The 23,986-nt window shown below is 36.8% G+C and overlaps 2 protein-coding genes across 3 annotated transcripts; both read right to left on the reverse strand.

Annotated features, from left to right (window-relative positions):
* Positions 1 to 11,275: 11,275 nt before the first annotated feature.
* On the reverse strand, positions 11,276 to 12,448 carry LOC122591619. Its single transcript, XM_043763879.1, has one exon. The coding sequence runs from the start codon at positions 12,446 to 12,448 to the stop codon at positions 11,276 to 11,278; it is 1,173 nt and encodes a 390-aa protein (XP_043619814.1).
* A 503-nt stretch (positions 12,449 to 12,951) lies between these two features.
* On the reverse strand, positions 12,952 to 17,590 carry LOC122594368. 2 transcript variants are annotated; one of them, XM_043766834.1, is made up of 3 exons: positions 17,275 to 17,590; positions 14,479 to 14,587; positions 12,952 to 13,825 (listed from the first exon to the last, which is right to left on the reverse strand). In XM_043766834.1, exon 3 carries the CDS (start codon positions 13,653 to 13,655, stop codon positions 13,128 to 13,130), a length of 528 nt encoding a protein of 175 aa, XP_043622769.1. In that variant the 5' UTR covers positions 13,656 to 13,825; positions 14,479 to 14,587; positions 17,275 to 17,590; the 3' UTR covers positions 12,952 to 13,127. The 2 variants fall into 2 exon arrangements, with proteins under 2 accessions (XP_043622769.1, XP_043622770.1); XM_043766835.1 differs by lacking the exon at positions 17,275 to 17,590 and adding an exon at positions 15,298 to 15,413.
* Positions 17,591 to 23,986: the final 6,396 nt, after the last annotated feature.

The raw sequence follows: 23,986 nt of genomic DNA on the forward strand, positions 1-23,986 counted from the left end.
CATACCTGGGAACAACAGCTACCAGCAACCATATACTCTGCCTCACATGAAGACTGAGCAACACATGTCTACTTCTTGCATTACCACGATACTGATCTTCCTCCTAACAACTGACAACCTCCAGTCGTAGACTTTCTGTCATTGTTACAACCGCCAAAGTCTGAATCAGTATATGCAACAAAATCAAACGTTCCTCCCATTGGATACCATAGACCAAGCCCTTGGTTTCCCTTAAGATAACGTAGAATACGTTTTGCTGCAGTCAAATGTGACTCTTTCGGACTAGCTTGAAATCTAGCACAAAGACAAACAGCGAACATAATATCTGGACGCGAAGCAGTCAGATACATCAATGAGCCAATAATAGCACGATAATAAGTTGCATCCACAAGTTCATCTTTCGGATCAATAACTCCTAAACCATGATTTTGCTGAATAGGAGTACCATATGTCTTGGACTCTAGCATTTGAAACCTTTCCAAGATGTCATCGACATACTTAGACTGGTGAATAAAGAATCCATCTTTCCTTTGATCTACTTGTAGTCCGAGGAAAAATTGTAATTCTCCCATAGCACTCATTTCAAATACATTTTTCATGCTCATTTCAAACTCTTTGCACATCTTTATATTAGATGAACCAAAAATGATATCATCCACGTAAACTTGCACAATTAGATAATCTCGCTTCTTCCATTTGACAAACAATGTGCTATCTATCGATCCTCTTGTAAAACCATTTGTCAACAAATGTGTCGACAACTTTTCATACCACACTCTGGGTGCTTAATACAATCCATAAAGAGCCTTATCCAGTCGATATACTCTTCTTGGATAATTCGGATCTTCAAACCCCGGTGGTTGGTGAACATACACTTCTTCTTTGACTTCACCATATAAGAAGGCACTCTTAACGTCTAACTGATACACCTTTATACCTTTGAAACTGGCATAGGCTAAAAATAACCTAATAGCTTCAATCCTAGCAACTGGTGCAAAAGTTTCGTTATAGTCATATCCTTCTCGTTGTGCAAACCCCTGAACAACCAAACGTGCTTTATTTCTAGTAACGATCCCTTTGTCATCTCGTTTGCATTTATATACCCAACGAATTCCAATCGGTTCTTTACCTCTAGGCACATCTACTAACTCCCAAACTCGAAGTTTTTCAAATTGAGCTAATTCTTCTTGCATAGCTTCAACCCAACATGGATCTTGAAGTGCTTCCTTAACATTCTTAGGTTCTACTTGGAAAATGAAACCAGAATATAAACACTCAGTTATCAATCCAGTGTCTTTCACTTCACAAAACAAACTAGTCAGATCCTTATTCAACTGATTTCTAATTCGAACAGGTTCTGTAGCATTACCAAGAATATTTTCAACTGGATGATCCTTATTAACTCGATATTGAGGAACCGAATCAACATTCAGACTTTCTCCTAAATTTGTTCTAATCTGAAACTCAGGAGAGCTAAAATCATCTTCCGATTCTTTAGAAATAGGATCATCATCAGGCAGTGTAACCTTCGATGGAGTAAGTGGTGTAGTGTTCGCGGGTTCACTATTACCTGAATCTGGTGTCTTATCCTTGTCCTTACCACTTTCATCAACATCAGTAGTAGATTGAACGTTGGTTGGAGTAGTATAGACATTTCGAGTAGGCGGAGATATAGGAGTATTATCCATGTGATCTCTTAAAATAATCATATCATCAACTGTCTTAGGATCTGAGTAAGAATAAGGACCATGTAGTGAACTAAACACACTATCGTAATCGAAGTTTTTGCCACTTCCAAAATGAATAGCGGGCTTATGACTGACAATCTTGACATTTGTTCCCAAATCAACTTTGCCGGTCTATTTGTTGTAAACCTGTCGAATTGATGTTCCCGGTTTATAACCCATGAGAAATCCCTATTCAACTTTTGAATCAAACTTTGACTGAGGTAGATACTTCAAAAAAGTACATGGTACACCAAATGGTTCAACATTCTGTAAATTCGGTTTCTTCTTATGTAGAAGCTCATAACATGTCTTATTATGACGCTTAACTACCGTAACCCTATTTAAAATATGACAAGCTGTATTCACCGCCTCCGCCCAAAACATAGTAGGAAGCCCTGAATCTGCAAGTATAGTTCTGGCTGTCTCGATTAGAGTCCTATTCTTTCTTTCAGCAACTCCATTCTGTTGTGGTTCATATGGAGAACTGTATTGATGTTGGATTCCCTTTGATAAACAAAAGACATCCATCACATTATTCTTGAATTCAATTCCGTTGTCACTCCTGATTCTCTTAACACGAACTCCAGAAATATTTTCAGTTTCGACAAAGAAATTTATCAAAATCTGCGGAGTTTCATGTTTTGATTTAAGAAAGAATACCCATGAGAATCTCGAGTAATCATCAGTAACCACCAAACAGTAGTACATCCCACCGATACTTCTTACATTTACCGGACCAAATAAATCCATGTGAAGTAACTCGAAAGGATTAACAATAGAATTTTCTTGTTTCGGTTTATGTGCAGACTTTTGCTGTTTACCTTTCAGACAAGGTACACATTTGTCTTCCATTCCAAACCATTTCATTGGAACGCCTTCAACCAAACTATGTTTGACAATGTCATTCATCTTTTGGAAATTGATATGTCCCATTCTTCTATGACATAGTAAAGATTCAGATTCGTTTGCTTTTGATATCAAGCAAACAGACTCCTTTGGATCATCAACACCTAACACAAGGTCATAGATGTCTTTCTTCCTAGGAGCTTTCAGTAGGATCCAGTCTTCAGGAATAACATATCCTGGTTTCAAAATAAGTGCTTCTTTCTCATTAAAATGGACATTGTTTCCCTTGTCACAAATTTGAGAAACACTTAATAAATTATGTGCTAACTGTTCCACATAATTGACTTTCTCCAGCGTAATCTTCCCAATGACAACTCACCTTGGTCCGAGATGTTGCCGCCCTTGGGACCTATGAAACTAACATACGAACCATTTACATCTTCATAATTGGACAAAACATTCTTGTCCCCTGTCATGTGCCGAGAGCATCCACTGTCAGCATACCAAAGACTGATAGGCTTCCTTGGTTCTCCCTACACATCAGACAATAAGATGGTTAGTTTCTGAAGGGAACCCAAACCTTTTGAGGTTTAGGTTTTCCGAATTCATCTCTAATGATCAATTCGGTCCAATATCCATTGCTCTGTGATGGAGCCTTGGATGAAGATGGTGTCACAGACTGTTTCTTAGATGAAGTGAAACGAGTCTTAGGAGGTAAATTCCTTGGTGAGTGAGTACCAAATCTAGGTTGACTCCCTAATAGATCATAGAATTTAGACGAACTATTAATTCTAGAAGGAGGAGATCGATTTTGTTGAGCCATCTTCCTAGGTGAATTACTCTTTTGAGGTGTACGAGCACGACTCGGACTTACACTACTAGAAGTAGTATTCTGTGAAGGTCCCTGTCGTTTTGGAGTCTTAGATCTATTATTACGAGCAACAATATCTGAGTCACCCCTTTTCTGGACATCTCCGTTTCCTATTTGGACAACAACTATATACATCTCCTACTTCATAAAAATAGAAACAAGATTTTTTAGCTCTTGCTTTCTTAGCTTTAACATCAAACTCAGCTGAAGTCATGCCTAAACATTCCTTAAGTTCAATTGTGGCTGACTCCTCTTTTGATAAACCAGTTGACTTATTTTTATCCGAAAAATGTACCTTGTTTTGAGAATTCTTATAAGTCTTATATGGAGTTAAGGGGACTCCACTAGACGTAGATTCATCTTTATTCCATACTTTATCAATCTTGTCATGATTTATCTTTTCAAAATCAATTTCATTGGATGTAAAAACAGTATCACATCCTTTCATTGTAAAACATTTAATGTTCTTATCGACAGGACAAGTTGACTTTACTTGACTAGATCCTTTAGAAGCACTAGCATCATAAACTCCATTCTTAGGATCCACAGGTTTAACAAATGAACTTTCAAGCTTATGTTTCTTGTTAAGCTCTTTAATTTTATCAATTGAGCTTTTAGAGCTTTTAGGGGTCTTAGGATCAACATTTTGTTTTTCTAAAACGATTGGACCAATTTCACCAATATCGATCTTTTCAGTAAGCTGTGTTAGAGACTCAGTATAATTATCATTGAATGGACCTCTAACCTCATTATAACTCATACCCAAACCACATTTATCTTTTGAATCCCGTGGTACAGGTTTTTGCATCTACATTGATCTTATTAAATCAGATCCCCTAATTTGATCTAGTCTTGCAATCTGCCATATATGCAACAAAGTCTTCAGTTGTCATACCTTCAGGTATCACGAAGTTCTTCATCTGTTCTTCAATGCTCTTCATAGAAATCTCATCAACAGGACTCGATGGCTCTTCCTTTTCTTCAGATGCTTTTACTGCTGTCATTTGTTCACTCTCAGATCTTACGGTCTCAGCAACATTACATACATTCTTTTGAACTATCTCAGATGCACTTTCTTCACTTGAGTATACAGCATAATCAATTGTTGCAGCTACCTCATCATATAATTCTACCATGTAAGCATGATTCGAGGTATCATCAGATTGTGTATCCCATTGATAAGTACCATCTGGATTTTGAACAACAACAGCCTTTGACTCCGAAAATGGGGACGAAACTGGCTGTTGTGGAGTAGCAGGATATGTAATCATTGCTTGTGTTTTATGATTACTTGGAGTAATACCGCCTTGATTGTAATTTTGACGACCAGCAACAGTATTATCAATCCTCTTAGGTCGTTGACACTCTCTTGCAAAATGACCAAATCCATCGCAGTTATAACTTTTCACCTTGGATTTGTTAAAGCCTTTAGTGCCATTACCTATAGGTCTCCCAGTTCTCTGAGTGAATATTCTGACCTTAATAGTGAGCATATCTAGCTTCCATTGTAGATCCATTTCTTCCAAATCATCAGGATCTATTTGATTGTAATCCTCATCAATTACTGCGGGATCAGTAATCTTTCCTCCGATAAAAGCTTCATGAGCATTACAAAAGGCTGAGTAAACACTCATTCTTTCTTCTGCAGAACTCATACTCATTGGCATAGAATGAAAAGATTGTACATTGCTTTTGACATTCGAATGTGTATTGTCATAAGCAACATATCCAGCAATACCTTCAGCATCTACTATTGGTGTAACTTCTGCACCACTTAGAAATGCATTGTTTCCCGAGCTAGAACTTGCTAAATGAACAGACTTAGCATGATATAAAGATGGATCTTGTGTGAAATCCGAGTGAGTATCTTTAATTCTTCTCTTCATGTCTCTGTTCTTCAGCTTGGAAACTACCTTTTTAAAGTCCCATGTACTGTATTCCTGATCATCTTGAAGTTGATGAACATAATCAGTCCATGTCTTAGGCAATGAGTCCAAAAACTTATCAACTAGCTCAGTTTGAGGATAAACAACCTCAAAATACGACAACTCAGTGGTCAAAGGATTGAATCGAATAAGAATCTCGTCAAGAGATTTTCCTTTCAGTCCATTAAAGGCTTCATACTGGCGCTTCAGGAGTTTGATACGATTCTTCTTCAAGGTTACATCGCCCTCACAATATCTTACAAGAGCTTCCCATAAATCCTTTGAAGTAGTGTACTTTTTGAACAAATGTACACTATCTTGAGGCAAGGCCATAGTAAGAGTGGATAGGCCTTTCCCTCAATTGCGTATCTTTTACGTTCTTCAATCGGCATATCAGCATAAGTATACCTACCGATCACTCCATTCTTTTCATACGAAGGCCAATCAAAACCTTGAGTTATCACAACCCACATTTCCATGTCAGTGATACGAATGTAGTCTTCAAAACGTCTCTTCCACATCCAATAATTTTCCATACGGAACAATTTTGGAGGTGTGTTTCCACGACCAACCTCATGATCATGCATGATCATCTGGCTGATAAGTAGAGCATTATATGGTAGTCATTTCGAATCTTTTGGTGACAAATTAAACGAAATAACAACGTAGATCGTGTGGCACGAAGTCACACGAGGAGTACGTGACACGAAGAACACGAAGTCACGCGAGAAGCACGTGACACGAAGACACACAAGGTCACGCTCCTGAGCACGAAGATCTGTTCGTGCAGACGTGGCGCGAAGTTGACACGAAGTCAGGTTAGTGCTGATGTAGGCACTAAGCAAGGATCACCTCGTGCTGACGTAAGCACAAGGTCGCGCGAAGTTACACACGAACTAATGGAAAAACACGAATTTCGAACGAATTTGCAATCAATAGCAAATTAAACGATCTTAAACCTTTTGGTAATCAACCTTAGGGCTCTGATACCACTTGTAAGGTGCCCTATTGTTGCGTAGTTCGTAATAAGATGTGATTCGTTATGTCAAGAGTGCGAAATCCTCTTGAGATAACTAGATTGCTATTGCCTTTTGTTGATTAATAAGCAATTAACCAACCCAAGGAGATGCACAAGGCTTGTGGTTCGTGTAGGATGACACACGAAGGAACAAATAACCTTGATTCGTGTATATCTAAACAATCTCAAAACAATTAACCAAGATTAACCTAATTCCGTAGATTAGGTCTTGTATTTATACTAGTTATTTATACTAGTTATGTATTAGATTAGGCCCGAAACAATAAACAATTCGATCTGCCTCGTGCTGACTTCAGCACGAGGCCAGTCCTACATGCTGATGACATCAGCACGAGGTTCGACCCTTTGATTCTTTGTTTCACTTCGTTTGGCTCGTACGTATCATCCAATCATCGTTAAGTGTTCTACGACACTTATAAACCTTGATTCTATGTTCTTGTACCTGCAAAACAATATATAACACACAAACACAATACAAAACACAAATAGATATAATATTGAAGTTCAAACGTAATCATTAAATATCAACACAAGTTCTTATTTAAATAATTACAAACATAGTTCCTAAAACATAAACGATAATAAAATCTATGTTGCGATTGTCACAACGAATCTGCATCTACAAAGAGTAAAATAATTATGTGTGAAGGAAGTTGAGTGGTTTGAGTATAATGTTCCTTGGGCTTATGCAAATATGTAAGTCTAGTTGCTCCATCATTGGTCAATACGCTTCTGGGGAATATGGGCGGGGGGGGGGGGGGGGCGAATTTTGCTTCAAATTTTAAAAGGTGGTCTTTAAATTTTACTAGTTTTATTTGTATATGTATGTAATGTTGGTGTAGGGACATGTATGAGTATTTACTAGCATTTAGAGTTTCAAAGATAATTTTGTAGTTACATATATATATATATGGGCAGCCGTATATGTATATATTCATACATAAAATTTGTGTTTTTATTTACCATTTAACTCATTAGCTATAAACTTGTATTTATATTAGGCATATATATACTTATTATTTTTTAAACACTTTTATGTACATATTAGTTTATAAATATACTATGAGATAGAAATTTTTATTCTCATGTCATATTTACTTAAAGTGGCTTGGTGTTTAATTTCTTAGACGTTTATAAGAATTTTTGATTGTTAGCTCAATTTGTGAGACTTACTTTATTATTTATAATTTGATTAAATATTAACAAAATTTTTTGTTCAATGGTATTTTATTAAATTGAATTTAAAACTAATATTAGCTTTAGATTGCTAATATAGGGGCATTATCTACTAGCTTCAAGTTTAACTATGGCCTGCGGGAACATAGACAACCTAACTAGCACATACATAGTATTTAAAAAGTAGGGTTGTTACATCCTTACCCCCTTAGAAGAGTTGCGTCCCGGAATTTGAGTTTGCTCGGGGAGTAAGTGCGGATATTTCTAACATATGAAGTCCTCGCGTTCCCACGTAAATTCGGGTCCGCGTTTTGTATCCCATCTAACTTTGACGATAGGGATCTTGCTTCTCTTAAGACGCTTCTTATCGCAATCGAGAACTTCTATGGGCTCCTCACGGAATTGGAGCTTATCTTCCACTCGTAATTCCTCAAGTGGGACTACTTTCGAATCATCCGCTAAACATTTCTTCAAGTTTGACACGTGGAATGTGTCATGAACATCTCCCAATTCTTGGGGTAACTTCAACTTATAGGCTACGGGGCCTATCCTAGCCACAATTTCAAATGGCCCAATGTATCGAGGACAACTTTCCTCTTTTACCGAACCTCATGGTTCCTTTCCATGGCGACACCTAAAAGAGCACTTTGTCGCCAACTTCAAATTCTAATGGCTTTCTTCTTTGATCCGCATAACTCTTTTGCCGATCTCTCGCGGCTTTGAGCTTTTTCTTAATGATAGCTACCTTGTCCGTTGTTTCTTGGACAAAATCGACGGTGGCTAGACTTCTTTCGCCCGTGTCTATCCAATACATAGGAGATCTACACTTGCGTCCATATAAAGCTTCAAACGGTGCACATTGTATGCTAGAGTGATAGCTATTATTGTAAGTAAACTCCGCATACGGCAAGTGTTCATCCCAACTTCCACTAAATTCGAGTGCACATGCCCTCAACATATCTTCCAATGTTTGTATTGTTCGTTCACTTTGTCCATCTGTTTGAGGGTGGTAAGCCGTGCTTAGTGCTAATGTTGTGCCCATTGCCTCTTGCACATGACCCCAGAAACGTGAGTTAAATCTACCATCCCGATCAGATATTATGGACAAAGGCACGCCATGTAATGTTACAATCTTCTCAACGTACAATTGAGCTAGACGCTCGGTGTTCCAATCTTCTTTGATGGGAATGAAATGGGCTGATTTCGTAAGACGATCAACAATCACCCATATAGCATCATGACCTTTCTTTGTTCGAGGCAATTTCGTCACTAGGTCCATTGCTATTTGCTCCCACTTCCATTCAGGAATCTCTGGCTGCTTTAAAAGACCATATGGCTTTTGGTGCTCAGCCTTGACCATCGCACATGTCATGCATCGGCTCACACATCGAGCTACATCTCCTTTCATTCCAGGCCACCAAAAATCCCTTCTTAGGCCTTGATACATCTTATCCGCGCCCGGATGAATTGAATACTTCGTATTATGAGCCTCACTCATAAGTACATCTCTTAAGCCATTCACTTTCGGTACCCAAGCTCTCCCCTTGAAGTATAGAATACCTTCGTCATCCTTATCAAACCTCATTTCCATACCACACAATGCTTCATCCTTAATGTTCTTCCCTTCAAAGGCCTTTGCTTGGTCTTCTAAGAAACGATCTCTTAGAGACATTCTTACTTGTAAGTGGCTAATTCTTGCCCTTGGCACTTTAGTATTCACCTTCCTACTAAGTGCATCGGCAACGACGTTTGCCTTCCCCGGATGATACTTTATTTCACACTCATAGTCATTTAGCAACTCCATCCATCACCTTTGCCTCATGTTCAACATCTTTTGATCAAAGATGTGTTGCAAGCTTTTATGGTCGGTGAATATGGTGCATTTAGTGCCATAGAGATAATGTCGCCATATCTTCAAGGCAAATACCACGACCCCCAACTCCAAATCGTGTGTTGAATAATTCTGTTCATGTGGCTTCAATTGTCTAGATGCATAGGCAATGACCTTGTCTCTTTGCATAAGCACACATCCAAGTCCTTTATTCGACGCATCACAATATACTACATATCCTTCCATTCCATCCGGCAAGGCTAGTATTGGTGCTTCACACAACATGTTTTTAAGCGTTCGGAACGCTTGCTCTTGTTCCTCACCCCATTCGAATTCTCTCGAATTTTGGGTCAATTGGGTCAAAGGCACCGCAATTTTAGGGAATCCTTGGATGAACCTCCTATAATAGCCCGCTAAACCTAGAAAGCTACGCACTTCCGTAGGTATCTTGGGCGTCTCCCATTTCTTGATCGCTTTTATCTTAGCCGGATCTACATGGATTCCTTCTTCGTTAACGATGTGTCCAAGAAATTGGACTTGTCACAGCCAAAATTCACACTTAGAAAACTTAGCGTATAGCTTTTCATCTCTAAGTAACTGCAAGATTATTCTCAGATGTTTCTCATGTTCATCCTTACTTTTAGAGTATATCAGAATGTCATCAATGAATACTATCACGAATTTGTCCAAGTATGGCCTACAGATTCGATTCATTAAATCCATGAAAACGGCAGGCGCATTTGTGAGACCAAATGGCATCACCAGAAACTTGTAATGCCCATAGTGCATTCTAAAAGCAGTTTTAGGTACATCTTCTTCTCGTTACCCTCAATTGATGATAGCCGGATCTAAGATCGATTTTCGAGAAATGCGACGCTCCTTGAAGTTGATCGAACAAATCGTCTATTCGCGGCAGCGGATATCTATTCTTGATCGTCAATTTATTCAACTCCCTATAATCTATGCACATCCTCAAAGATCCATCCTTCTTCTTGACAAAAAGAATTGGAGCACCCCATGGCGAAGAACTAGGTTGGATTAAACCTTTATCAAGCAATTCTTGCAATTGCTCAGAAAGTTTTCGCATTTCAGAGGGCGCTAACCTGTATGGTGCTTTAGCTATGGGGGCTGCCCCGGGAACTAAATCAATCGTAAACTCCACCTGCCTCATGGGTGGAAGTCCAAGTAGTTCGTCAGGGAACACATCTAGAAAGTCCCTAACCACCATGACCTTATGAGGGTCCTTACTTTTTACTTGCTTATCCACTACTTGTGCCAACTATGTGTGATATTCTTTACGTAAATATTTCCTTACTTTCATAGATGACACTATCTTGGGTTGGACTCCCGACCTATGGCCTTGTATTATAAGCACTTCATCATTATCTAAGGGAATTTTAATGACCTTTTCATGGTAAAGTATTTCAGCACGCATTTTAGACAACCAATCCATTCCTACTATCACATCAAAACTTCCTATCTCAATGGGAATCAAGTGTATACTATAATCTTTCTCGTCTAAAGTTAACTTACAATCAAAAATAATTTCCTTAGTCCTATACTCGTTTCCATTAGCATATTCAACATAGTAGGTTTCATCAAGCTCACTAGGTTTCTTATCAATCATTTCCTTAAATTCAAAAGAAATAAAACTTCTTTCGGCTTCAGAATCAAACAACATGGATGCATAGACATTATTTAACGGAAACGTACCTACGATGACATTAGGGTCATCACGTGCCTCATTTGCTCCCATCGCATACACTCGTCCTCTTGCTTGACCTCCTTGATTCCCGCAGTTCTGATTTGCATTGTTTCCTTGATTCCCATTGTTCGCTTGATTCCCTCCATTTCCTCGGTTCACTTTATTCCCATTGTTGCCTCGGTTTGCTCCAGGTTCCCACGATTGCCAACATTTCGAAAATTCCCACGGTTATTGTTCATGTTTCCACGCCCTCCTTGAGCTCGTCCCAACCTAGGGCAAGCTTTCCTCCAATGATCGGTACCTCCACATTCATGACATACTCCTGGGTTTCCTCCAACTCTTGCTCCATTGCGGCAAGTGGCAGTAAGGTGTCCCAATCGGTTACAAATCGTGCAACGCCTACACTCACCAAGGTGGTTGTATCCACAACGATTGCACTTTGTAGGCTGCCCACGGTTCGGGTTGGGGTTAACTTCGGCAACACCATAGTTCCTTACAATCTTTTGCCTCTTATCCGGCCCATTCCCCTTACGATCACCAAATCGGCTTCCTCCTCCTTGCCTTGAACTTGACTCGCCTCGCGAGTATTTCCCTGTCCTAACCAAGTCATTAACCAATCTTGTTGACAAACTTATCGCTTCTTCTAGTGTAGTGGGGTTTGCTACCGTGACCATCAATCTTACTTCCGGTACCAATCCATAAATAAACCTCTCAACCTTCTTGGCCTCAGTATTCACCATGTCAGGCACTAGCACACACAACTCCTGGAAAGGAATTGCATATGTCTCCAACTCCATTCCTTTCATAGCATGATTCAAGAATTCTATCTCCAACTTTTGCACGGCTGGCCTAGGACAATACTCCCGCTTCATCTCTTCCTTGAGCTGCTCCCAAGTCAAGGCATTCATCACGGCTTGACCCCTCGTAGTGACTTGGAGGTTCCACCAAGCGAGTGCCCTTCCTTGGAGCTTGCTAGCAGCAAACTTGACACGGTCGGCCGGTGCACAATCAATGATGTTCAAGATGGCCTCCATGCTTTGGAACCATGTGAGCAAACCAACTGGACCTTCCGTCCCATAGAATTCCTTGGGGTTACACGAAGTGAAAGTCTTGTAAGCATTTAGATCATTCACATTACCTCCTCCATCTTGTCTTCGGGCAGTGTTAAGTGTGGCGGTCACACTCTCCGCAATTCGAGTAACAATGGCTGGCATAACGGAGTTGATTTGTTGAGAAATGAGGTCGGCTAGCTCGGTCCTCCTTCGGGCCTCTTCCTCCTGGCGCCTAGCCTCAGCATTCGTTTCTTCACCGGTCCTTCGTGGTGCCATGTTTCTACAAAGGAGAACATAGTTTAGTCATTTGTATATAGGATTATATGGCATAGACCCGACTCACAACTTTCGATCTCACACGTGTTCATTTAAGTTACTTAGTGTAATAAGGCCTCGTTTGTATGCATAGGTATACATATATTTCTAAATTCATTTTCCTTCCTTTAATCACAACCTAGTTATTACTATGAATTACAAATGGTTGGGTAAGCTTAAAACATGTCAATCTTGTTTTTGGGTTGTTAGACAGATTTTTCCAGAATCTGTGTACGAACTTGGATCACGAAAATGTGGCTCAAGATGGACGAACTTGGAAAAACTCACAAAATATAAAATGTAGCCCCATGAGTTAAGTTTCACTTCCAACTGGAATCAGGTCAACAGACCAAATAGAACTCCAGATATGGCCATTCTACCAAAAGTGGTCAGAACTGATTTCCTGCTGTAACTTTCACTTTGCAACAAGCATAACTATAACACATTGGGATTTACACATCATATAATAGTGAAAAGGCATCAAGCTTCCATTCCAATAATCCAATATCAGTTTACAAAATTGCCATATGCCTACAAACATGTGATCATAGTCACACAACCACAAACAAGTTCAAATAAATCATAACAAAGTACAAACATTGGTCTACCAAATAAGTTTATGAATAAAACATCCTTAGGGTCATTTCCTAAGCACAAGAGCCACAACAATGGAGCAAAGGGCTGAAACAATGCATCCCATCATGAAGATCACTTCGTTGATTCGGCATATTCCATCTATAGCCATCCCCGCTTCATCTCCCGTTTGGCGCATTATTCCCAACGCCCTTTCCATCATCACCTCTTGTGTTCTCACCCGAAACCTTGCATCACGTAAGCCATTGGCAATGCCCCACACTCGATCTCTTTCCTCCCGTGTCATTCCCATAGGAGGTGGAGGTGGTACCCCAAAAATGGGACGTGGGAGGTCTTCTCCATGTCTTGGGCCGAAGTGAAAAGGATGATGGCGAGGGAGGCGCGGGTGGAAGTGTGGGTCATGGGCTGGAAATCGCCCATCGCCTACATTCATCGCCACATTTTGTCTTGGTGGAGGAGCCCTAGGAGCTGGTGGTGATGGTGGAGGTGAGGGAGAGCGGCGTACGGGTTGGCTAGAGGCAACACGTTGGCTAGAGGCAACGCTCCTAGCATCACCGTTTGACGGGTCCTCCATTGGTTAGGACTCCTCCTCTTGTCGTGAGGGCTGTTGGGAGTCCATTGTGGGCTCCGTTTCCTCGCTTTCTTGCCTCTCTTGCCTTTCTCGGACCATGTCTACAAACGCATAAATGTCTCTTGCGTGTCCGGAAGATCTTGATGCCCCGCTTCTTTGTGACATATCCTTTCCTACATAAGTTACATAAAACATAAGATGACGACTCCCAAGCTTGACGACCGAGCAACAACATGACCATTCACAACCGACGTATACCAAAACTACTAACGATCAACTCGACAGTCACGACTCGCATAACCATATATAATCAACGAAATGACTAGAATTTAACTTGTGCATAGCTCTTGTGTATTATATCTAAATAGGCAAAGTAATACTAGCCAAGTGGGGGTATTAACTAAGGGAATAAGTAAAGCAAACATTGGATTTATCTTTTGCACCAAGAATCGTTTTAAAGCTTTATTTTCAAAAGACTCATTTTGAATATTCCTTAAACAACCATTTCGATCATTCCATATTAAATTTTTAATTAGGCATAGTTGATCAGGCTATGCATAAGTAAAACAAGAATACTTTATGATCAACTCAATTGCTTAAGAAATATTCGACTCGTTTTGAAAATACGTAGGTTATAGCAAAAATTCTCTATAACCTTGGCGCTCTGATACCATTTTTTTGTAACACCCCGACTAAGGCGGAAACACGATGTGCCACAGAACGACATGGTACAAAAGATTTAAAGATAAAACATCAACATTAAGTTTCAAATATCATTCGAAATCAAAAAACAATAAGTTCAAGATGACGTTTTAGAATCCCTTACATAACCATAATCCATAATGAAAAACAAACTGTCCGCATTACAAGTCCACCGAATAACAAGCAACACAAATCCAAGTGGCGGTCCAAGCTACGAACCTAATGCTCTAAACCTGAAAAGCATAAAGAAAAAGTGTCAACTACGAGAGTTGAGTGAGTTTATAGGTTTTTAACTAACATCCAATTTATATTCCAATATAAATAGAGATAATGAGACATAAAACTTCCAAGTATTCTTTCAAATAATCATCTCTAAAGCGTATGTTCAACTTATAACAACCAACATAATAATATCAATATCATTTAGCCACATGGGCATAATTCAAGTAAACTTTGATGAGTAAATGCTTGAGCCACTACTACTACTATTTTATCAAGTCCAACAATATATATAATTCATTTCATAGCACAAGCTGTCAATCAAGTGCCGTATTAATAATAATAGGGTCGTGCCATGGAGACGACCATTTAAATTTAAGGTAGCTAGAGCACCACTATGGTCGGACTGGAAGTGAAGGTTGTCACGAAGGCAACCAACCTTCCACCGTTACACTTATGGGTGGGTGGACGAAACCTAGTTGCGCAACTCTCTAACTACAGGCCTCCACTTTCGGAGTAAATAGTAGTGTACCGAAAGAAAACGGGTTGACAGAACTCAAGCTCATCATAAAACATTTATCACATTGAACATACGAAACAATTTCATTTCATAATCATATTATCAAAAATCATTATATATATATAAGCAATTTCATTTATATATCATGCTTTTCACCCCGATAGTTAATCACATAAAATAGTTTGAAAGGGGGCTATGACTCACTTGTTTTGAGAGTGATAGAGAGCTGTTCAAATGCGTGAAGAATGCCTAGTGGTGTCACCCCTTAAGCAAGCCTAAACCATGGTATTCAAATATACACAACGCAAGTGTGTGTTGCATGAACTAGTAAACTAGATCATGAGATGTACGCTAGTAGACTTGCCCATCTTTGGTTGTTGTTTAATTATGAAATTCAAGTACATTATGTTGTTCATCTCCTTTGGTTACAAAGTATTTGGTGATAAAGGTTATTTATACGATCTTTGTACGTTTATTGAAATTTCGGTAGTTTAACTTTGTTTTATATATATTTTCCATTGCATACTTTGTTTAATAACAACATTTGACATTTGTGTTCTTATAATATTAATGTTGATATCTTTTACTGATTTATAATTATTTATTTAATTTAATATTATTTAATTAATTACTATTTATTTTATTGATTTATTAGTTAAATAATTCCTTATAATTATTTTTAAGTCCTTAAATTATCCCTAAAATTCATAGATAATTATATATGGATTACTCACTGATATTTAAGCCTTTTTATTTGTAATATTATGATTTATACATTTATTTGTGCATTATTTCTATTTATTTACTAATAATGATTAATTAGTGATTTTTACTTGATAATTTACTTTTAAATTGTATAGTTCTTGTTCCTTTGCTTATAATTATTTTTCCCCAGTAGGTCCTGGTCTCCTGTAACATTGTTTATGTAATTTTGATCAGATTCATAATTTATACAATTTATTAATTAATTTATATACCTTTTAATTACCATTTTAATTCATTAAATCATAGAAATTCTTACAAATCACCACAAAAGCTTTTGTCTAAAAATCCCAGGCCTTTTAGGCAACTTATATCAATAAAAATTTATATCAATTCAACCTCTCTTGTGTCTTTGTAATTTGAGAACTTTTAAGCATAAAAATCGTTTATCGAAATAACGTTTTAAGCCTCATTTCTTAAGCAATTTAGGTACTTCAAAAAGGATTTTTGCTCTTGTTTCATTTTGTCCAGAAAGTGCATCATATTTTGGTGGTCCAAGTCGTGATAGTGGTGGTGGTGTGATAGTGCAAATTTGTGCTTTCGGTTGGTGATTATTTGACCCGAAAAGGTGATTTTTGAGCTTGTTATTGCCATGTATCAAATGACTTGACTTTTATACTTTTGAAACACATTATTTCCAGTAGGTTCATCATATTTTCTTGCTCAAAAGATTATGGTGCATGTATGTGCTAAAAATGCATTTTTGCAAGCTTTCGGTTTACGATTTCAAGCATATTTTAACAAGTTTTGATTCAAGCTTTATATCCTTGACATTTTGTAAATTTTTCCAGAATATTTAACATCAAAATTAACATATTTTTTACTTATGACAAGCCTAGCTTTATCTCATAATCCAACAAAAGATCCGACCTTCTTAAATCTAAGAAGCATGCAATTATCTCAATATTTTGACAATAAATCTTCATCATACTTTCATTCAACAATATAAAAAAAATATTCTTTTATGAACATTTCCAGAAAAATATATATAAAAATCATATAAAAACATATTCATCTTTTCATGCAAAAAGTCTCTTTACAAACTATCATTATATAACCACACTTTTTGATGCAAACTTTTATGGATCTAACAAGACAACATCAAATACATCTTTTCATGAAATTTTTCCAGAAAATATAACTTCAATATAAATATAAATATGACCATCTTTCAAAGGAACAATCATTTTTAAAAGTTATATAATTTATATCTACACTTTTGGGTCTTAAACTAGTTGAATCCTTGGATCTTTCTTCATGGATTCAACATGCATAAGCATGGAAAGAAAGATCCTATCAACTTTGCCCTCATCAAGTGTATATTCAAAAGAAAACATAAGAAAAACATGAACTTTTGATAAAACCTTTTTAATAAAAACAAAAACAAGATTAAACTAGTAAAGAGATGAAGATATATACCCTTGAAGAACACTTTTGAAGATGGAAAATATGCAGAAAATTTGTGACCATGATGCTCCAAATAACCCTTAATCCTTGTTCAAAACAACCCTTAGTCCTACCTTAAATTAACCCTTGCTTGATCTTATAAAAACCTTATTATTATTAGTGTTAATATTAAGTTTGTGTCTTGATTTTTTTTTGCTTCCTTTTGAGCCGTCAACAATAAGAGAAAAAGAAGGGTGATAGTTTTATTATTATCCTTTTTTTTTTTTTGAGAGATAGAGATGTGTGTGAGAGTTTTTGGGAGTATAAGAGTAAAATAATTATGTGTGAAGGAAGTTGAGTGGTTTGAGTATAATGTTCCTTGGGCTTATGCAAATATGTAAGTCTAGTTGCTCCATCATTGGTCAATACGTTTTTGGGGAATATGGGGGTGGGGGGGGGGGGGGCGAATTTTGCTTCAAATTTTAAAAGGTGGTCTTTAAATTTTACTAGTTTTATTTGTATATGTATGTAATGTTGGTGTAGGGACATGTATGAGTATTTACTAGCATTTAGAGTTTCAAAGATAATTTTGTAGTTACATATATATATATATATATGGGCAGCCGTATATGTATATATTCATACATAAAATTTGTGTTTTTATTTACCATTTAACTCATTAGCTATAAACTTGTATTTATATTAGGCATATATATACTTATTATTTTTTAAACACTTTTATGTACATATTAGTTTATAAATATACTATGAGATTGAAATTTTTATTCTCATGTCATATTTACTTAAAGTGGCTTGGTGTTTAATTTGTTAGACGTTTATAAGAATTTTTGTTTGTTAGCTGAATTTGTGAGACTTACTTTATTATTTATAATTTGATTAAATATTAACAAAATTTTTTGTTCAATGGTATTTTATTAAATTGAATTTAAAACTAATATTAGCTTTAGATTGCTAATTTAGGGGCATTATCTACTAGCTTCAAGTTTAACTATGGCCTGCGGGAACATAGACAACCTAACTAGCACGTACATAATATTTAAAAAGTAGGGTTGTTACAAAGGTACAACCCGTACAATAAAGATGACAAAGGATACCTAAAGGTCAATGTCCCAGAACTATTTAAAAGCCCGAAAGAAATATTACTCACTGAAAGCGTCGCGAAAACCTTCCCAACACCCCCCAGGCTAACTGGCAAAAACAGGAAGGACCCAGAAAAATATTGCGAGTTTCACAGAGACCATGGCCATGATACGAATGCATGATGGCAACTCAGAAAAGCCATTGAAGAAGCAATCAACGAAGGAAAACTGTCACACTTGGTGAAAAGCGTCAGGCAACAGCAATATCCTAAGAAGGAAGATGATACAGATGACAAGAAGAAAGGCCCCGATAAAACTATTTACACCATTGTAAAGAAGAAGGCAGAATATGCGCCCCCGAGAGCCTATAGGGGGAACATGCCAAGCATTACGTTTCCACCTATATATAATGGCAGAATCTTTTGTTAGAAATCCAAAAATAGTGATACACTGTAATTTAAGTTATGGACTTACTTGTTGTTAAGTCATGTGTTGATGATTTCTAAGGTTGAGGGGCTAATTGTGATAATTAGCATAGTTGATTTGTTTAAACTATAAATAGCCCTCAATTCCTTAGAAATCATAACTTTAGCATAACTCTTGACATACATTCCATACCATTACACCTGAATAACACACACTTGATCCCAATTCTCTCTCAACACACACACAAACACCAAGAACACACACACTAACCAAACACCATTGTTGATATGAACTCGAGTGATAAAATCGTGTTGTTACATATGGTATCAGAGCAAAACATAGTTTTGATCTCGATCAATAACTGAATTCAATCACATTTTCATCAAAAATCACATTTAATTCTGTTTTTTTTTTTTGTTTCTGTTCGTTTTTGCTCTTCACTGAAAATTCAAAAATTAATCTCTTAAATCACATAAAATCACAAATGTTTGTTCACCGTTCGATTCTTCATAGTTAATAACATAATCCTCTCAAGTTTCGTATTCTAATTCGAGCTGGATCAAAAGTTCAGATTTTGAGTTTTTGGCGCTAAAATTTGGGATTTGATTCTGTTGTGTTATAAGCTAAATTGTGTTAATCGGATCATTGCTGAGGTGAAAACAAACTGTTTGCAAGTGGTTTCATGTTCCAGTTCTCAGAAAATCAAAATATATTGAAGTTTTAAAAATCGTCAATGGAGGTGTTCATACTCAGAGGTTGAAGACGACTGTGAGAGGCTAAACGATCTCATTTAGATCGTTTTAGTTTTTTCTTTCCTTGGAACATACATTTCAGTATTGTGGCTTGTAAAACGATTCAAATTTTGATCGTTTTGACAAGTGTGATTGTTGTGTGAAGAGTTGATTGTGGCTAACTGATCCTTTGGATTGGTTTTGGTCAATTCAATTTCTTGAAAAATACACAAGTTGTTGAGAAATCCTGAAAAGAAAACAAAACGATCTCTTTTAGATCGTTTCAATTTTCCTTGAACCCAGAACGATCTCTTTTAGATCGTTTCAAGTTTTACTTGAACATTCTCTGGTTTATGTAATTCGTGAAGAGTTGTGTTTGAGAATCATACTACTCTTGGGTAACTGATCTTCGTGATTGGTTTTGCTCAATTCATTTCATTCCATTTCATACCAAAACTCTGCCCAAATCATTTCAGAACTCTTAGAATCTTTCTTTTTCTGAAAATCGTTTCAGGGTAAATCGTTTCATTCTTAATTCATTTTAGATCGTTTCAAATTAGATCGTTTCATTTCTGCACATTGAGATCATTTCATTCCTGGACATTTAGATCGTTTCATTTACTCTTCTTCTACATCATTTCATTCTTATTTCAAATCAGATCGTTTCATTTTAATTCCAATAACAGATCGTTTCATAGTTTCATACTTTCTTCAAAATCAATTCAATTCTCAATTCAAATCAATTTCAAATGACTACTCGTGAAGCATTGTCTCTGGGTACTGATACAAGACCACCAGTTCTTTATCGTGGTAACTATCGACTTTGGAAGAAAAGGTTCATGGATTATGTGGAACGTCAGACAAATGGTCACATGCTTAAGGACTCAATCATCAATGGACTTGCTATGCATCGTCATCCTACTACCCGTACTATTTTGACTCCTGATCTTTTGAATGCCGAACAAAGAGATCGTACTGCTGCTGACAACAGAGCTAGGTCATGCTTGTACCAAGCACTTCCTGATGAGATCTATGGCTCAGTTGATTCTTACGACACAGCAAAGGAGATTCGGGATGAAGTTGCTAGACAAATGGAAGGTTCTGATGTCACCTCAACAATTCGACTGACAAATGTCTTAACTGAGTTTGACAATTTTCAGAAATCTCCAAGTGAATCTCTTGAGTCTGTCAACTACAGATTTTGCAATGTGATCAATGAACTGAGAAAGAACAAGGTCAAGAAAGATGAGATTGAGCTGAACATCAAGTTTATCAAAGCACTTGGTCCCGAATGGGAAGAATATGGAACTCAAATCAAGCAACATCAAGATCTGACCAAATTCACCATGCATACTCTTTATGAATCTTTCAAGTTGAATGAGAGCAAAGTTCTAAGCAAAAATTCATTCAACAAAGTGCCAGAAGTTGTATCTACTGATCCTTTGGCATTGGTTGTTGAACGAAAAGTTTCTGAGGCTCTTAAAAGACAAATGACTATTGTTTCTTCGTCTGATGAGGAGGGAGAAGATTACTTGGCTCCAAGAGATGGTGTTCCTGATGAATTCTACCAAGCTCTTGCCGCTGTGAATAAGCATTTCAAGAAAAAGTATTTCAAAGCGAGGCCAACTAACAACAATCTTCGAACTTCATCAACAAGTGCATTTCCAAAGAAGGAATAATATCATCACAAGAGTTTTGAACAAGGTGAAACAACTGGTTCCAAGAAAAGAGACAAGAAAGCAGAAACTGAGAAACAAATCATGGAGAAAGAAAAAGTGTTACAACTGTGGAATTCCTGGTCATTTTGCTGTGGATTGCAAGCAGCCTCGCAAGAAGACCTATGAATATTACAAGCAGAAGATGCTTCTGGCAAAGCAAGTTGAAGCCGGTCAAGCCTTGATTGCTGAAGATGACAAGTGGCTTTTGCTTACTGATGATGAAGATGAAGATCTGTCTGCCAATGTATGTTTCATGGCAAGGTTGAGCAAAGACAAAGTGTTGGAGGCTGACAACACTGACGAGGAATATCCCGATGATGCGGTAAATCTCGACTCTATTTTTTCATCAATTAAGGATAAAGAGTCTTGTAGAATTGCCTTATCAAACTTGACGAATCATTACACTTCTTTAGCCAACAAAAACAAGAAATTGAAAAATAGCATTGTATTTTCAAAAAGGGAATACACAAAACTTCTTGAAGAAAATTCTAAACTACTTTTTGAGTATGATGCTATGAAACAAGAATTTCAAAACTACAAAGAACAAATGTTGGTTAAAGAATGTGAAATGAATGCGTCCCCTGACTCTAAGTTATTGGAAAAGTGTCATAATTTAGAAAAGACCATTCTTGATCTTGAAAAAGCCAATCAAGATCTTGAAGTTCAAAAGACCAATGAATGGCTTCGTGCAAATACGAGACAAATGGATGTTGATATTCTGAATAAGAAGCTTCAAGAGGCTACACCAAAAACAATTGAACTTGAAAGAAAAGTTTCTGATTTAAATCATAACTGTTTTTTAAAAGGCATTGAGATTGAAAATCTTGGAAGACAAATTGAGGAACATAAAAAGAATATACTTTTCTATCAAGAAAAGTTGTACAAAGTTGAACAAAACCCTCTTTTGGATTTCACTGCCTATTTCAATAAGTCAAAGATTGATAGATCAGAACTTCTTCTTGGGTTGGGATTTGAGAATATCACTCCATTGCAAAAAGCCAAAGACAAGATCAAACCCTTGTATGATGAAAATTTTTTGAGACTTGGTATGGTTCAACAATTCATACGTCCATTGGATGACGAATTTGAGACTGATGAAGTTGAGAAAATTCAAAACAATAAATTTTTGGTCAATTATGATGCCATCAACACTTCTTACGAAACAAAAAAAGTCATAAATTTTTGAATTAGAAGAGATTGCATCTAATTTTCAAAACCAAGAATCTGTCGTTTCTTCACCTAAACCAACTAAATTGTATGTTCCATCCACATTTTTGGAAAAACAAATAGAAGGTTTACAACAAAAGGTGGAATCTCAACAAAAACTTATTAATAATCTATAGTCTCAAAGTCCGAATTCAAAGAATGAATCAATTGTTGTTAATATCAAGAAAGTCTGTGTGAATGTTTCTACACAAACTGATTTCAGTCTTTTTGTAGACCATTCCACTCAGACTACTTGTGTTTCATCTACTGTTTCCTCCACCCAAACCTTGACTGATTTTTTTGAGTGTTCATGTCAAAATGCTGCTACAGTAATAGCTGATGATTATGTGCAATCTGATTTATCCTATGACGAACTTGCGCATAGTTTAGTTTTGATATGGTACTACTTTAGGTTTTTCACTTGCGAGTTTCCTAAAGAGTTAGTTGTTCACCCTAAGCTTTGTACTAGTATAGGTGTTGATACTTCTACTCAATTTTCTTGTGAAAACAAAGATGTGTCAGTTCAAGTTGATTTCATTCCTGAGATTACCAATAGTGTGAAGTTAGAAAACAAGACTCCTGATTTTTCAAAAATCTCTCCAGTTTCACCATTCACCAAAAATGATTTTGATAAATTCATGGAGGGAGAATATGTTTTTGATTCTGAAACTTAAAAAAAGATTGAATCTACCAAAATCAAAGTTGAATCAAAAGAGGAATCTCCAAAATCGTTTTTCAAAGCTCCAACTTCATATTATTCAAAGAAACGGGTTACTTCCAAACTCATCAAGACTGAACCAAAGACTGTCACCAAACCAAGAATAAATAAGTTAAAAACAAAGTGTCCTACCCCAGAAAATCCCAAAATCAAATACAACAAAATGAAACTTCTGGAATTCAATTCAAATGTTTCTTCGTCTAGCTCTCATTCTAGTTCAATTTCTAAAGTGTCTAAGTCTAGCTCTATTTTGCTAACTAGGGATACTTCAAATGGTGCAACTAGGTATAGGGATAGATATGGCTGGTTTTCTCATGATAAACCAAAGAAACAAGAAGTTTCTGCACCTTCAAAAGAGTCTAAAAAGATAAAAGTGCTTCAAAACTCTCGTTCTAATCTTCTTAGTGTCAATTCGACAGGTGGAAAGAGCTTAATTAGTGAGACTAAATGGGTAGCTAAGTCATTAGTACCTAAGTTCACTAATGTTGATAAAAAGAAGAAAAGGCGAAGAAGAAAAGCTGGTAGTAAGAAGAAGCATGTTTCTGTTGAGTCAAACAATTTATCTTTTAAGTCCTTTGTGTTAAACAATGTTAATGGTGCCAAGGCTAGTCCTTGTGAAGTTGTAAACAATGTTAATTCTTGTTCTCATATGCATTGTTTGAACGCTGGTAGACATGTTACTTTTGATTCGTGTGTTAATATTCGTTTGTTTAAACCAAATGTGCTTGTTGATAATGTGCTTGTTAACAAGTATGTTGATTGAAAAGCATGTTTGTATGCATTTCCTAAGTTATACCCCCTGCCTGTATTAACTAACCACAAAGGACCCGTCTTTAAGTGGGTACC

The sequence above is a fragment of the Erigeron canadensis genome, chromosome 3, assembly GCF_010389155.1.
Source record: "Erigeron canadensis isolate Cc75 chromosome 3, C_canadensis_v1, whole genome shotgun sequence".
NCBI classification, from domain to species: Eukaryota; Viridiplantae; Streptophyta; class Magnoliopsida; order Asterales; family Asteraceae; genus Erigeron; species Erigeron canadensis.

Coding starts and splice junctions, on each gene's coding strand:
- LOC122591619 (XM_043763879.1), bottom strand. CDS start 12,448: ATGGCACCACGAAGGACCGGTGAAGAAACGAATGCTGAGGCTAGGCGC.
- LOC122594368 (XM_043766834.1), bottom strand. CDS start 13,655: ATGGAGGACCCGTCAAACGGTGATGCTAGGAGCGTTGCCTCTAGCCAA.